The sequence below is a fragment of the Sinocyclocheilus rhinocerous genome, unplaced genomic scaffold, assembly GCF_001515625.1.
Source record: "Sinocyclocheilus rhinocerous isolate Xijiao unplaced genomic scaffold, SAMN03320098_v1.1 scaffold578, whole genome shotgun sequence".
In the NCBI taxonomy this organism is placed as follows: domain Eukaryota; kingdom Metazoa; phylum Chordata; class Actinopteri; order Cypriniformes; family Cyprinidae; genus Sinocyclocheilus; species Sinocyclocheilus rhinocerous.
Genome location: NW_015664024.1, coordinates 191,628 through 208,079, shown reverse-complemented (window position 1 = coordinate 208,079; position 16,452 = coordinate 191,628). Strand labels below are relative to the sequence as shown.

At 35.4% G+C, this 16,452-nt stretch overlaps 1 protein-coding gene across 2 annotated transcripts in view; it reads left to right on the top strand.

Moving 5' to 3' along the window:
• LOC107729407 (protein FAM19A1-like) overlaps positions 1-16,452 on the top strand; it is a 157,547-nt gene that overhangs the window by 115,300 nt on the left and 25,795 nt on the right. For both annotated transcript variants that reach the window (XM_016539894.1, XM_016539893.1), the window contains exon 3: positions 15,987-16,127. In XM_016539894.1, coding sequence (XP_016395380.1) covers positions 15,987-16,127 — 141 coding nt within the window. The remainder of the gene's footprint in view (positions 1-15,986; positions 16,128-16,452) is intronic.

Genomic DNA, 16,452 nt, shown 5'->3' with positions numbered 1-16,452 from the left:
ATTCCTCATCTTGTAGTTCAATTTTGAGTTCTTGGCAGTTCTTTACAGCAGAATCCCAGCCCAAATTCAATTTCCCAAATGTCTAAAAAAAAAGATCTGTTAATGTTGCAGTTCTATTTAGAGTAACAGGCATCCCATAATGCACCGTCAGCTGTTGACCTCAGTGTAACCTCACAACACACCGGTGTAAATATAAGGTTTGGTGCACACCTCTCTCTTTAGATGTGCGAGGCATAATTTTTTTTCTCAGTTTCTGCAGTTTTCTTAATAAGGCCTGTTGCAGAAGTCCCAGCAGGCTGTGGATATTTCATGGTAGTGTTAGTATTGATAGTAACTTTAGGTGCTGGGGGCTCCGTAAGACAGCGTGGGTCATGTACAGCTATTTTGTGACACTCATTAAGGATTGATAGAGCCCATTTATTTTGGTGTAATTACCACTTCCATTACTTTTTACGACTAGTCTGGATGCAGCAGGGACTGTGTGTGCACACAAGGCATTTTTTGAGAGCTCAATAAGCTGGTAGAACCGGGCGACTGGTGAAACAAAGTACAAGGAAGTGGTTGTTATTATTATTATTTTTAAATAACTATAAATGTAATTTAATATATTAAATATATTTTAAAATGTATTTAAGTTAAAAATATTTCTCTCAATATCTCAAATATTTTAGAGCTCTCTAAAATGTTCTTTACATTTATTTAAAATGTATTTATTACATAATACTAAATAATTATATATATATAAATACTGTATATTCTGTTCTATTTTATTATATATTGTTTTATTATTGTGATATTATATATTGTAATATTATACTATTTTGTGTAAAACCCATGTTATATACACTGCTGCTGTAACAAAGATTATTTTAAAATATATATTTTTTTAATATATTTACAATAAATATAAACATTTTAAATAAAATGTAAAGTTCTCAGAAATTATTTTTTTAAAAAGGGTTAAAAATGTATTTAAAGCTCTCAGAAATTCTCTTTAAAAGAGATTAAATTTAATTTAGAATTTATGTATTACATTTAAATACATATAGAAATGTTATATATTTATTATAGTATCATCCTGTTTTGTTTAACACCTGCTCTTTATATGCAGTTTCTATACAGGAATTAATAAGTACTTGCTTAACATCCTAATTTCAGTATCTCCTCCTGTGGATTCTAAACTTGTGTTACTCCTGTGTTATCTGTTTCATTTGGTACGATGTATAAAGCTTCCATACATGCTGTCGGCACTACAAGTAGGGAAACTGAGAGATAAAGTGATGTGTGTACATGTAAATAAACAGGCCAGACTTGTGTTGCTCAGCTGCGACGAGGTCATTGACTCCGTCTGAAATATAACCAGGTACTCTGCGCTCTCTTATTCTGTTTGCTTCGGGCTGTGTTTGAATGTGTGTGCGAGTTTTCTGATCTGAGCACACTGGCGCATGTGTCCACTGGCTGGTGTGTATTTACTTGTATGTGTTTGCTTGTTTCGCCTCTCAGGGGAGGCAGATCTCAGCTGCAGGGGATTCTGGGTATGTATTCTAAAAGGAGGTCACAGACATTCATATGAGTTTGTGAGTGGGTGTATAGACTAAAAACACACAGATATTCTACAGATGTTGGAAAATTGAGGGAAACGGCTACATGTAATGTTCGTTTTTCGTGAATCATTTGTTCCTTTAAGCTGTCCTGACATTGCAGACAGGCGATAAATTTGCAGCAGGACCATGAACCGTGTTTAGCTTCAAACTGCCTTTTTCTAACACATTTACCATAGGGTGCTTTAGGTATTCATACATGTTGATGTTGACTCAGAGTCTCTGAGGGCTCTGAGGAGCTACTTGAGATATACTGGCAAAAACAACACCACAACACAAAAAATAACTAACAATAATGACAAAACAACAACAAAAGTTTAATCATATAACAGTATCTATATAATTTATTCATGCTGCAGTGCATGCTGGGAACTCTTTTATATTTCAGCAGTATTGTTCAGTTTAAAATTATTTATTCAGACAACTGTGTTTGACTAGTTGGGACAACATTTGGGGGAATGCTGATTGTCAGGTGTTTATGTATTTTCAAGTCATTCATATTTCTTAGTATTGTTTTTTTTTTTTTAGTGCTGTTACGTCTTAACTTGACTGCTTGTGATATGTGTGCATATCTTTGTTTGCTATTGTGCACAGGAAGGCACAACAACAAGCATTTATCTGCAACATGCAATGATAAATTTGTAACACTTTCCAATGCAGTGCAATAATAAATGTTAGGCTCATAATATGCAGACGGCGTCTTATTGTTCTGTGTTGGAAAAATCCCTCCAAGAGCTTTCAGATTGAATGATTTGTGTTTACACATAATCTTCCCAGCCTACGTGGGCTATAAGATTGCTCCAGACAACTCCGCATTTGGTCTTTGTACCATTCACGCTTCATTTCCCAGCATATTTTTTAGAAATATGTCATGTGAGCAAAATTAATGTCAGCCCAGAGGGAGTAACATGTCGAGAGTTATCTTATGATTCCACAGAGCTCAAAAAAGGCTTTTGGCTGCATTTTATGCTGTGAGAAGTGCGTACATACTGTTTTAAATGCAGGGTTGGAATTCAGATTGGTGATGTAAAGATGAGAAGTTAAATTTTGACTGCTAGTCCTGAAAGCTATAGCTATTAAACATAAATGCATGATAACAGCTGGTTCGTATTCCCTTTGATGAAGCATGTTGTAGGGAGATGTGTTGCTGATTTTAATTTCTGATGCTAATCAATAAGAGAAGCCTCTGAATGCATTATTGAAACAGACTGAGCTGGTTTTACTGAAAGGAAGGGGGGAAAAAAAACATTTCTTATGTATGATTTGTGTTGGTTGATATGAAACGGGTACGTCTGACCTAGAAATATCTGACCCAAGAACAGATTATCTCAGCCACAGTTATATCCTGTCATTGTTTGACATATATTTGCCCTAAACTGCTCTTATGTATGATTTGTGTTAGTTCATATAAAACGGGTACGTCTGACCTAGAAATATATGACCCAAGAACAGAATATTTCAACCACAATTACATCATGTCACAGTGTGGCATATATTTGCATAACATCTGCTGTGGTACTTTGTATAGTATATTTTATGGATTTTTTTATCTATATATTTACATTATAATTTGTAAAACGATATATAGAGGAGCATGATGCTAAATAAATATTTCATGTATTTATATGTATCTATGTGTGTGTTTACACAGTATTACAATAAATATAATATAATATTTAATATAATTTTTATGTTGTCTGGAAATATAATTTGAATATTGTATGGAATTTTATTAGTTAAATATGTATATATTTACATAAAATATATAATTTTTTTCAAAATGATTAATCTTTGGGGATTTTTTTTTCCTTATCAACCTTTTTGATGATTCAGAAAAAAAATTAAGAGTTAGTAATTACTTTTCATCCTGTGGATTCAGACTGATTAAATACTTCCATTTTTCTTGTTCTTGTTCATTTGTTTGTTTAGTTTCAGCATGGGTCCCTCAACAATTTTGATTGGCAAGAGAGAAAGACAAAGGGACAAATAATTTGTTAAAGATTAAATAGTTAATTAGTTTAAATAGTTAAAAGGTAATTTCCAATCAGAGCATTTTCTCTCCAGCTCTCTGTCGAACCACTCCTCTCTCTTGCACTCTATATATATATATATATTACAAGCCCTTTCATGACCAGTATTAATCCCGTGATTAATATGAGACTCAGGTAATTGTCCTTGTTAAAAATCGCAGGTGCGCATAAGATTGTCAGGTATGACACTCTGTATTCCTGTCACCACAAGGTGAAAACGAGTTAAAAGAACATTCACACGTCTCTTCCTGTTATCAAGCTCGTCATGTATTTCTTGTTATCATTGAACCACACCAGTTTACAAATGAGCAATGATTTTAAAAAGTATAAAGATATTATATATTGAATTATTACATTTTTATTTTTTTGAAAGCAGTCTCACCCATCAGGCTCCCCCCCCCTCCCCCTTTACTTTCTCTTTATCTGTTACTATCTATGTCCACATACAGAAATAAATGGCATATAGGCAGCAAGAGGAAAAAAAATTGCTTGGAGTAAAGTGTGTCAGAGCTGTTTTAATTACTCTGAACTCTTTGCCCCACTGCTCCATTCCACACTCCTTCATTACCGTGCTTTTAATTAGCCTTTGACTCACCAAAAACTCTAAAGCATCGATTTTATTAAAGGTAATCTCTACGTGCGCTACTGTAATGACCTCGGGTCTACAAAGGCCTGATGGGAGAATGACCAGAGTTGCACTGATTGATGTGACCCACCTCCAACATAATCTCAGGGGAGAAAAAGAGAGAGAGAAAGTAAAAGAGAAACAAGAAGCAAGTTAATTTTACTAGTATCAAGCTTCTTTAACTTTACTTACCTTAAAGGAATAGTTTACACACACAAAAAAAAAAAAATGATAATTTGCTCACCCTAAAGCCATCCAACATGTAGATGTTTGTTTCACCTGCTGGAAAGTTTATTTGTTCATCAGAACAGATTTGGAGAAATTTAGCATTACATCACTTGCTCATTGCAGTGAATGGGTGCCGTCAGAATGAGAGTCCAAACAGCTGATAAAAACATCACAGTAATCCACAACATGACTCCAGTCCATCAATTAACATCTTGTGAAGTGAAAAGCTGTGTTTGTAATAAGCAAATTTATCATTAAGATGTTTTTAACTTCAAACTGTTGCTTCCAGATAAAATAAGAGTCCTCTATTCATAATACTGTTTTGAATCAGGAGAGAAGTGTGCACAGATCAAGCACCGTTTACAAGCAAAAACAGTCCAAAACAGTTCTAAACAAATATGTCTGCAGATTTTGATATGAGAGGACAACAGCCAATGAACTTTTCTCTGGAGGAAGTGTTATTGTGGAATATGGACTGGTATTTTGGCCAGAAACGACGATTTAAAGTTAAAACGCCTTAAAGAAGCTCTTGCAAACATGCGTCTTTTTTACTTCACATTAATTGGTGGAGTAAAGTTGTGTGGATTACTTGTGGGTTATTGTGATGTTTTTATAAACAGTTTGGACTTATTCTGACGGCACCCATTGACTGCAGAGGATCCACTTGTGAGCAAGTGATGTAATGCTAAATTTCTCCAAATCTGTTCCGATGAAGAAACACACTCATCTACATCTTGAATGTCTTGATGCTGGGTAAATCTTCAGCAAATGTTCATTTTTGGGTGAACTATTTTTTTAAAGCAGTAGTTCAAAAAATTACAATTCTGGCATAATTTGCTCACCCTCATGTAAATGACTTTCTTTCTTCTGTGGAACACAATGAAAGTATAATGTTTTTCATTCAATGGACATAAACAGTTCTTCAAAATATCTTCTTTTTGGGGGTGAACTATCCCTTTAACTCCCAAAAACTCTGTCATGAAGCAAACAGATGTACTTCTGCCCATACTCTCTCTCTCACACACACACACACTCACACTCGCACAGGTAATGGAGTAGTGATTACCTGTAGCTAACAGAAACATGGTGTGAATGAGTTTAGCCTCAGCAGCAGGGCTGGAATGGCCATTTGTCCTCTAAGAAATTCAGCATTACGCTAGCTCACAGTCCAGAGGCATCATTACCCCGCACTCATTCTGAGCACAGATGGTGCCAGTGCAGGATGGTTTAATGTCCACCTGTCTGATGGCTGTGCAAAAAGCTGCCTCTCTGGCCTCACTCTTGATCTCTCACCGTCACACACATACAGATTAAACCAGCAAGCACACATATACGCACACACATACTTCTGCTGCCACGGGATTGTAAGGATGGTTTCCCTACGGTGGTTCAGGCTGTACGATTGCCGAATGACTAAAGAAACGTTATCAGCACGATGGTATAAAACTGTACATTTCTAGTCTATTACCACCCACTGCCACTTATACCAACGACGGAAATAAGCGCAGTTAGAATAGCTAAATATGTGGGAGAGCGTTGCTATTGAGTGACTATTGTATTGCAATAGGTAGCACTTCAAAGTTAACCTTGAATCAAGACTAGTTAGCACATAATTAATAATTGAAATGGTTTAATAACAATATTTTGTTATGGTTACACTTGAATTGGTTACAAATAGATGAAGGATGGTAAAACATAAACAATGAATTGTACCCAGCAATGTATGTAAAATATTACCTGAGAGAGAGAGGGCAGAGCCCCAAGAAGAGAGTCCCAGCAAAGAAAGAGAGGTAGCAAAGGAAAGAGCAAAGCAAAAGAGGTAGCAAAGGAAAGAGACAGAGCAACAGTTACAGTCCTCTTTTATCCCTTTCTTGACCATGTGACTAAAAACCAAATGTGAGACATTCAAACTGACCAATCAGCAGATTACAGCTTCACCCACTGGGCAAAAGAGTGTGATAATTAGCAGACCCCCGATGTATACACATGTTGGCCTACAGGCCTGATCACTATCAGCACCTCTGTGTCTTCAGGAATGCCAAATGGCCCTTTTGATACGCAAGATAGGTTTGGGACAGGAAAGCAGAAGTCTTTGATAATTTTTGACCCTACATAACACTGAGCAGAAAAAACCAAAGATATGTATTATTATGAAAATGTATTGTCATATCTGTGTCCTTTTATGTCAGATTCTTCAATTTAATAAATTCAATCTGAATAAAAAAACATGTTGGCTATTAACAATCAAATTAAATCACTATAAACAAAATCCATAGATGGATTTTGCATGAGTTATGTTAAGTTTAAATACAACATTTTAATGTAGAAATATTAAATGATTGCAAAAATGAAATAATGAGCTTTTGTAATTTTGTAATGAATAATAATGAATTTTTAAAATATGAAACTACAACCGCCAGTAGGTGGCAGCAAGTGACTGTCTTAATGAGTGAGTTGAATCCTTAAATCAACCGATTCGTTTAAAATGCTAATTAATTTAACTTAGCAAAGGACTGTACTTATAGTCTGTTTGAACCATTTACTGGTCCGTGTAATGCTGAAAAACAAAACAATGTGTTGCTCGGATACGCATTGATGGGGCAAAACAGAATTTTGTGTCTGAAAGTTACTCAGTAACATGTTGTTTATTGTACATTTGCGATCGTGCCATCACCTTTGTAAGGATGGTTTCCCTACGGTGGTTCAGGCTGTAGGATTGCCGAATGACTAAAGAAACGTTATCAGCACGATGGTATAAAACTGTACATTTCTCCACCCACTGCACCCACTGCCACTTATACCAACGACGGAAATAAGCGCAGTTAGAATAGCTAAATATGTGTGCTATTGAGGCTATTGAGTGACTATTGTATTGCAATAGGTAGCACTTCAAAGTTAACCTTGAATCAAGACTAGTTAGCACATAATTAATAATTGAAATGGTTTAATAACAATATTTTGTTATGGTTACACTTGAATTGGTTACAAAATAGATGAAGGATGGTAAAACATAAACAATGAATTGTACCCAGCAATGTATGTAAAATATTACCTGAGAGAGAGAGAGAGAGAGAGAGAAAGAGGGAGAGAGGGCAGAGCCGAGTCCCAGCAGTCCCAGCAAAGAAAGAGAGGTAGCAAAGGAAAGAGACAGAGCAACAGTTACAGTCCTCGTTCTTGACCTTCTTGACCATGTGACTAAATTAGCAGACCCCCGATGTATACACATGTTGGCCTACAGGCCTGATCACTATCAGCACCTCTGTGTCTTCAGGAATGCCAAATGGCCCTTTTGTTACTGAAGATAGTTATGTGACAGGAAAGCAGAAGTCTTTGATAATTTTTGACCCTACAAAGTCCCCCCTTGGCACCGTTGGCCACACCTAAAGAGGCAAAAGGTGACACAGTCCATGAAAACATGCTTTCTGTACTGTGCAGATGTCATCTTCAGTTTTCTGGTCCAGACTTGTTGCTGTTGCAGTTGCAGCTGGTCAGTCTTTGTTTTCCTTTCAGCCCGGTGTGAGGGATCTTCATCGAATGGTGTTGCACCCTTCATAGATATGCAAAACGCCCATTGAATACTTCACACCTCCACAAGAACAGGCACTGAAGATGGTGGAACCCGCTTGTCCATCTTTCTGAGGCAGGACACGGGATGTGAACTTATGCAGCAGGAATCCTGTGATTTCAAAAGAGCATATGGCACAACAAACAGCAAAAGTATACATGGCATTTGTCATTGGTCAGAGGTTTGATGTGGTCAGATTGAATTTGTCTCTGGCAAAAAAGCCCTTAAATCTATGCACTTAAAACGATGGTCAAGGTGAGAACAAAAGATGATCTGAAAAGCTCTTACACTGTTTTTGGAAACATTAAAATAAATTGCATTACAACAAAATCAATAATTGTTGGTTTTAACACCCCCCTTCATCAGTAAGAGTATAAGCAAAATATTCAAGGTAAAACATGAACAATTAATTCTACCCAGCATGTATGTAAAATATACCTGAGAGAGAGAGAGAGAGAGAGAGAGAGAGAGAGAGGGAGGAAATGGCCCTTTTGTTACTGAAGATAGGTTTGGGACAGGAAAGCAGAAGTCTTTGATAATTTTTGACCTTACAGGATGTAAAAAGCATTAAATCCCAATGAAAGAGTCCTTGCGGTAGGTAAACCTATTATTAGCTTCCATTAGACTCGCCTCAAGTCATTACAGTCAAACTCAATGAGATACCGTGCGAGAAAATAGACCTTTCTGTGTCACATCGTTTGTGATTTGAGCCAGCGACGTGCACATAAAACAGATGTACTGAGCAGCTTTTTATTGTCACTGGATAAATGTGCTCTGTAAATGTTCTTTGCAGTCTGATTTATCTCTAAGCAAGTGCAAGACTAATAACAGAAGCAATTATGGGAAAGGAGAGTTTTGAGGGCCAGTTGTTTAGATCAAGATGCTAAAATGTGGTAACACATTAAACATGTGACAAACGCTTGGTACATTCAATCCTAAAGTAGCACAAATCAATGAAACATTTCATCTAGAGCCAGTTACCAAGAACCATGTGTCGGGGCCCCGCTCACAAGCTGTGATGTCATGCGCAAGCAAGTGTGATCAGTAACCTCCAATATAAGTTTAATAGTAACACTGTGCTATTTTGCAATCAGTTAAATAATTGTTTCTTTATTATTTTGTATTCCAGTTTTATTTTGTGTACTTGTTTTATATTTTTTTATATTCTTTCATTTAGAAAGTGTGAGTTTTGAAATGTTTTGTTTATTTTTATATTTTATATTCCTATTTTATGTTGTTTACCTTATTTTTATAGATTTTATATTCCTATTTTGTGTCATTCTTAATTCTTTATATACATTTTATTTTACTTTTGAGTGTCATTATCTCTTGTCTGTTTTTGTTCATTTTCCTATTTTATATTCCTGTTTTCTGCTGTATATTTTATTTTTATTATATTTGTATTTTGTTATACTGATGTTATATATTTTATTTAGTGTTGTTATGCCTTTTCTGTGAGCCACTGAAATATATTTTGTTGATTTTTTTATATTCCTATTTTGTTTTATGCTTAATTCTTTATATATATTCTTTTATTTTGAAAGGATCGTTATGCCTTGTCTTTAAACCACCTAAATGTTTTTTTCTTTTTTTATTCCTTTATGTTGTATTATTCTACTTTTATACATTCCTTTTGTTATATTCTTAATTCTTTATATTACATTTTATTTTTCTGTTATTTAGAAAGTGTTATTATGCTTTTTCTGTAAGCCACTGAAACATTTTATGTTCATTTTTCTATTTCATAACCCCTTTTTTATGTTGCATATACTTTACTTTTGTATTTGATTTTTATTTTCTTTCATTTAGAAAGCGTCATTATCCCTTTTCTGTAAGACACAAAAAAAAATTTTGTTCATTTTTTTTTTTTTCATTTCATATTCCTATTTTATGTTGTATATTTTATTTTTATTTGGATTTTTTTTTTTTCATTTAGAAAGTGGTGTTATGTCTTTTTTAAACTACTGAAATATTTTTTATTAATTTTGCCTAATTTATATTTTATTTTGAAACCTCTATTACATTATGCCTTTTCTCTCTTTTGCTTTTTAGACCAGTACAAAAAGGGCTTGTTCTGGACATGGTTTCGCTGTTCCTGCTCGAACTCTATCCCTAAAATTAGAGGACACTCATTGGTTCATGGGAATTTTGAGTCAGGAACACATCCTACTTTAAGTTCTTTGACGGGGGCAAATGCTTGTAGCTGAGAAGAAGCTAAAACATTAAATTACCTCCGGGAGGTGAATGTTTTGTTTTGTTTTAGGATATCACTTCACATTTTAATGACCTTTTCTTTGTGAATGTTGTAGTGGTCCACAATTTTTCATTTTGTGTGTCAGCTCGTTTTCTGAACAGTCAAAAACCCAGATGAAAACACATTCATCTAATGGTTTGCTGGGCCAGTATTGGATCAATGAACTATAGCATGGATTTGAAAGCTTTCAGCATGGGGCAGAGCCATAAAGAACCTATTCCTTATGACAAGCCATTCCCATCTTCATGGAAATCCACGTTCCACAATAATGACTATTATCGAATTGGTGCTGTATTAAACAGTCACCTCCTAAAAAAACACCATGGGAAGCTATGATTCACTCTGACTGAACGAGTATGAGAATGTTATCCAGAAAACAGCCTTAGAAACCATATATGAAGGAATTCTGAAATAGTAAAATAGTCAATAAGACATTTAAAGCAGTTAACAGGGGTTAAATAGAATCCTGAGGGATTTGTGAAGGCGTTTTGTGGTTTCAGGTTCTCCAGTGAACGCTGAAATATTATCGAGCTTATGGAGAGCACAGAAGTAATAGGTCCAGAGTGAGCTGTCATGAATGGCAGCAAGTGTTTTGAGTCCAATCCTGTCAGTGTGTTGGGGTTGATGTTTTAATGCGAGGTCAAAACTAGATGTACGTGTTGCCAAATACGCTTAGACAAATGGATGCCTCCCGCTCAAACATGAGGACTGATGACAGCTCAGCAACGGCAATCATGTCCACTGCTGGCCTAGCACTCTTAGTTTTCCATTGCTCACTCAAACCCTGAAACAGGAGCTTGAAAAAAGATTTGAAGTGCAGAGAGATCAAGCATGAGAACACTGTCATTTCCTCTCTTATGTACACCCTGTATATACTTCATGTTATGGCCGATAACTGATAAATGGATGCTATTAAAATTCTATACCATCTTGTTTAAGTAAATAGAAATAAAACACTAAAAATTCATTGATGGTTTTAAATGCTACAGATGAATTTAGGCATCTTAAAAACAATGTACAAAAAAAATGGATGTTACTTACTTTATTTACTTTTACATTTACTGTAACTTATTAAATTATCGTTTTAAAGGACTAACATTAAGTGAGCATTAAGTGGCAAATGTAAATGTAAAATTACGGATAACTAAGTCTGTGTATTTTTATTAAATAATAAATATTTATTAAATATTTAAATTACATGTTTTTAAATATTTAATGTCATAATTAAAAAGTAAATAAAAAAACAAAATCACCCAATATAAATTACAGAATCAATGTACAATCAATGTAAATGTGTATATATATATATATATATCGACTGATACTGATAATTAAATAAACAAAAAAACGTTTAGTGTTGGACAACGTGTATCAAATATTAAAAATCAAAGGTGGAGAAATCTTTAAAAAAAATTGGCTAATATACAGTGGAGACCAAAAATAGAGAACAACCTACAATTTCCAAAATGTCAAGGTCACTGCTTAGTCCTATTTGAAGTTATCCTAACAGGAGTAGAAGGGCAGGTTTTTTTAAGCATATTTCATAAATTAATTGAATTGTGAAGAACAGTATAAAAAAACTTAAATTAGATATTTGAAAAAGAACTCTGATCAAAATTAGAGAACACTTCTAGATACCTCCAAGTTATTGGTGTTAATCTGGCACCTGGTGTTAATTTCCTTAATTATCTGACAAACCCTATTTAACTGGCAGCATTCCTCTAATTTTCACTGAGATTGCAAGATGGCGGGCCGCTCTAAGGTAACGGGAACCCTGCAACAGCAGGTTGTCCAGATGAAGGCTAAAGGAATGACCCTTTCAGCCATTGCAAGAGAAGTTGGTCATTCCAAATCTGTGATTTCTTGAATATTGCAGACACTATGACGCTAATTGACACTAATTCATTCAAGTCCCCCAAAAAGGCTGTTCGTCCACGTAAGACAAATGCACAAGAAGACAGGATAATGCAGAGACTCTTAATGGGGAGTCGGTTCAACACTGCAGCTGGAATTGCTTGCCAGTTCAGTGCTGAACAGGGTATGGATCTGTCTCTGCATGTTTAAGAGAAGTCGGACTGAAATTGCACTCTACAGTGACCAAGCCTCTCATCACAATTCGTCGGTCACGACGTGACTCGTAGTGACCGACTGAAAGGGAACAAGTGATGTCCTGCAGCCACAGATGTGCTGAAGTCATTCACAGCAAAGGCTTCTACACTTCCTACTAATTCCTGGAAGCTGTAACCCTCCAAAATTTGTTTCGTGCTACAGTGGTTATTGTTCTCTAATTTTGATCATTGTTTTTTTCACAAAATAAATGTTTTTATAGAAATGCTTTGGTTATTTTTTAAAACATGTTAGTATAACAGTGGTATACCCACAGCTAATATTCCTTGAAATTGAGCTATGAAGATTAACAATAATTTAGAAAAAAATCAAGTATTTATAGATTGTTCTCTAATTTTGATCTCCATTGTATATCCAATATTGGCGGATACAGAAAATAATTTTAAAAATTATATCATTCAATATCAACTATACTGAACAAAAAATAGTGTCTAATATATATATATATATATATGTATATATATATATATATATATATATACAATATTCAACTGATATGTTAACTTAAAAAATCTAATATAAGCCAATATAGATCTAGTATCGATCTAAAACATATATAAATCACCAAATAAGATAAATTGATCAATTTAAAAAAAATTTAACTAATATTGACCAACAATGATATATTCAACAATCTCTAATATCGGCAGATATACAGTATATCCGCCAGTTTCCACCAATACCAATAAATTAAAAAACATCTCCAATATCATCATAAATTTAATCTATCAGCCGGTAACCAATGGGGTACTGATAAACTGTGCATCCCAAAAAGCCATGTTGACTCTCAAAATGGTGGGGAACGGGTCACCTCCTCCTCTTTCTTCTTCTTCGGATGCTTTCGCTCCAGTCAGAATGGCGCAATTTCTCTCGTATATCCTCGCATGAGCTCTGGTGTAATTGAGGGGTGTGGGAGCGTACGGGTGGACAGCTGTCAGGGGAAGATAAAGAGGGTTTCCGCGGGTGTTGGGGAAAGGGGAGCATCCGATGAAGGGGTTCGCTGCAGCAACCCCACTGGCTGAATTACCTGGCCGCTTTATAATTGTGTGAGAGGGGTGCTTCCAACAGCTCTGTCATTACTCAAACATGTTAGTATAACAGTGGTATACCCACAGCTAATATTCCTTGAAATTGAGCTATGAAGATTAACAATAATTTAGAAAAAAATCAAGTATTTATAGATTGTTCTCTAATTTTGATCTCCATTGTATATCCAATATTGGCGGATACAGAAAATAATTTTAAAAATTATATCATTCAATATCAACTATACTGAACAAAAAATAGTGTCTAATATATATATATATATATATGTATATATATATATATATATATATATACAATATTCAACTGATATGTTAACTTAAAAAATCTAATATAAGCCAATATAGATCTAGTATCGATCTAAAACATATATAAATCACCAAATAAGATAAATTGATCAATTTAAAAAAAATTTAACTAATATTGACCAACAATGATATATTCAACAATCTCTAATATCGGCAGATATACAGTATATCCGCCAGTTTCCACCAATACCAATAAATTAAAAAACATCTCCAATATCATCATAAATTTAATCTATCAGCCGGTAACCAATGGGGTACTGATAAACTGTGCATCCCAAAAAGCCATGTTGACTCTCAAAATGGTGGGGAACGGGTCACCTCCTCCTCTTTCTTCTTCTTCGGATGCTTTCGCTCCAGTCAGAATGGCGCAATTTCTCTCGTATATCCTCGCATGAGCTCTGGTGTAATTGAGGGGTGTGGGAGCGTACGGGTGGACAGCTGTCAGGGGAAGATAAAGAGGGTTTCCGCGGGTGTTGGGGAAAGGGGAGCATCCGATGAAGGGGTTCGCTGCAGCAACCCCACTGGCTGAATTACCTGGCCGCTTTATAATTGTGTGAGAGGGGTGCTTCCAACAGCTCTGTCATTACTCAACCGGCCCAGCCCAGCGAGGGAGCTGCCTGCCTCCTTCCCTCCCTCTTGCTCTTTTCCTGTCCTGCACTTCAGTCCTCCTCTGTTCCTTTGTTCTTTCCTGTCTTGGGGTTGATGCGGCGCTGTGAACCCACTGTTTGAGGGGAAAACCATTACCTCTCATCAATCCCCCTGCTCTCCTCAGGGTGCTCTCTATTGTTATGGTGACCCACTAGTAGCTTTTTGCGCATTCTGATCTTTTCCCTTTCTTTTCTCCTCTTTTTGTCACAATGGGGTCCACTTTGCCGCAGTGCATATGGTGTAGCTTCAGATATCCTGTAAAGTGTGTGTGTGTTAAAATGGCAGGGAGCATGATAATGACTGTGAGGACTTCATAATTGCACTGTCTCAAGGCCTTTTATCTAGAACGAGTCTTGCCTATTTAGTCACATCAATGCCATACCGTACTATATGTCTCCACTTTGTCCAAACCCATGACAGCACTTGGTTACATCACCCCAGGGTAAAAGGCTTGTCATTTGATAAGATAATCAACATGCTTCAAGGGCAATTTGCAACGCAGAGAAAAGAAAGAATACATGGTAATTACACAGAAAGCCTAGCAGTAAGAGTCTGTAGAAGAGCCTATAATTTTCTCTTTAGAGGCTTTTTACAAGGGCCATTTGCTCTAATGCTTTTTTAACTGATGACTTTGGAATTTAATCTAATTAAGGAGCTGAGGCTTCAGGTTTTTTTTTTTTTTAAGTTTTGATTGCCTTTTTACCCTTATGAATTTAAGTAAATATATAAAAACACACACACACGCCAAAAATAAAATAAAAATTCAAAACACCTTTTCTGTGTGCAGAAAATGATCTTGATTTTTGTGGAAAATTCTGTGTTCCCATTTTTTTTTAAGTTTTGATCATTGAAAAGATGCTGAATCTCATTGATAATCAATGACAGATGATCATCAAAGGGTAAAAAGTAGAAAAGCATAAGGTTTCTGAACAGAATAAATTAATTCAATTGTTTATACAAGCAGAGTGAGATGCTTGTATAGGTTAATCTATTTATTTATTTATTTATTTATTTTTAATGTGGTATGTGGTAGGGACAATGAAACATTTAGCTGAACTTGAGCTTCTTAATTGTAGCTTTGATTGAAGTCAACATAATCTTGTTTTTGTGTATATTTTCATTTTTGCACAAAAGTTAGGAAGTGGTTAGTGTGAGATCAAATAATAATTAATCATAATTAATCCCTGCAAATCATAATTAATCCCGGCTGTAAAGCAAGCTGAACCCCTTTTTACTTATACACCATCCATATGCAAATATAAATGACTAGGATTCTCTAATGTAAAAGAAAATGGAAATGAGTATGACTTCTTTTTCCGTTTCCTCTCTAAAAGGCTTCTGCGAAATCTTGTTTGTCTCCCACTGTTGACCTCATGAACTTGTCTACTTGTCACTGATGTGCTTGTATCTCAGGTGCACGTTACTGGAATGGGTATTTCTGATGCATGTCACTGATACCAAAATGGTCAAATATGTGCATCTTTATTGTGTGTCAAAGGTGAAGGAGTATCTCATATGTGCCACTCATGTACATGTGTGTGTTTCTGTGTCCACAGAGGGAGGAACATGTGAGGTCATCGCAGCACACCGATGTTGCAACAAGAACCGCATTGAGGAGCGTTCCCAGACGGTCAAGTGCTCATGTTTACCGGGAAAAGTGGCCGGCACAACACGGAACAAACCCTCCTGTGTAGACGGTAAGTGCAAATTCATGTTTAGATACCTTTTTCATGATTGGATGTAATACATTCTTTAGGGAAATGTTCTGAAAAAATAAAAAGCTTTCTCCTATAAAAACAAATCTCATAATGTGCATCAAATTACAATTTGACCCTGTGCTAACACATAAATAAACAAATATTTAGAAGAAATATATGTACATATACTGTGTGTGTGTGTGTGTGTGTGTGTGTGTGTGTCACGATTAGAGCTCAACCTAATCTTTAAGCCTGAGGCACAAGCAGGTGAGAGATATATATATATACTGTATGTATATATATATATATATATATATATATATAT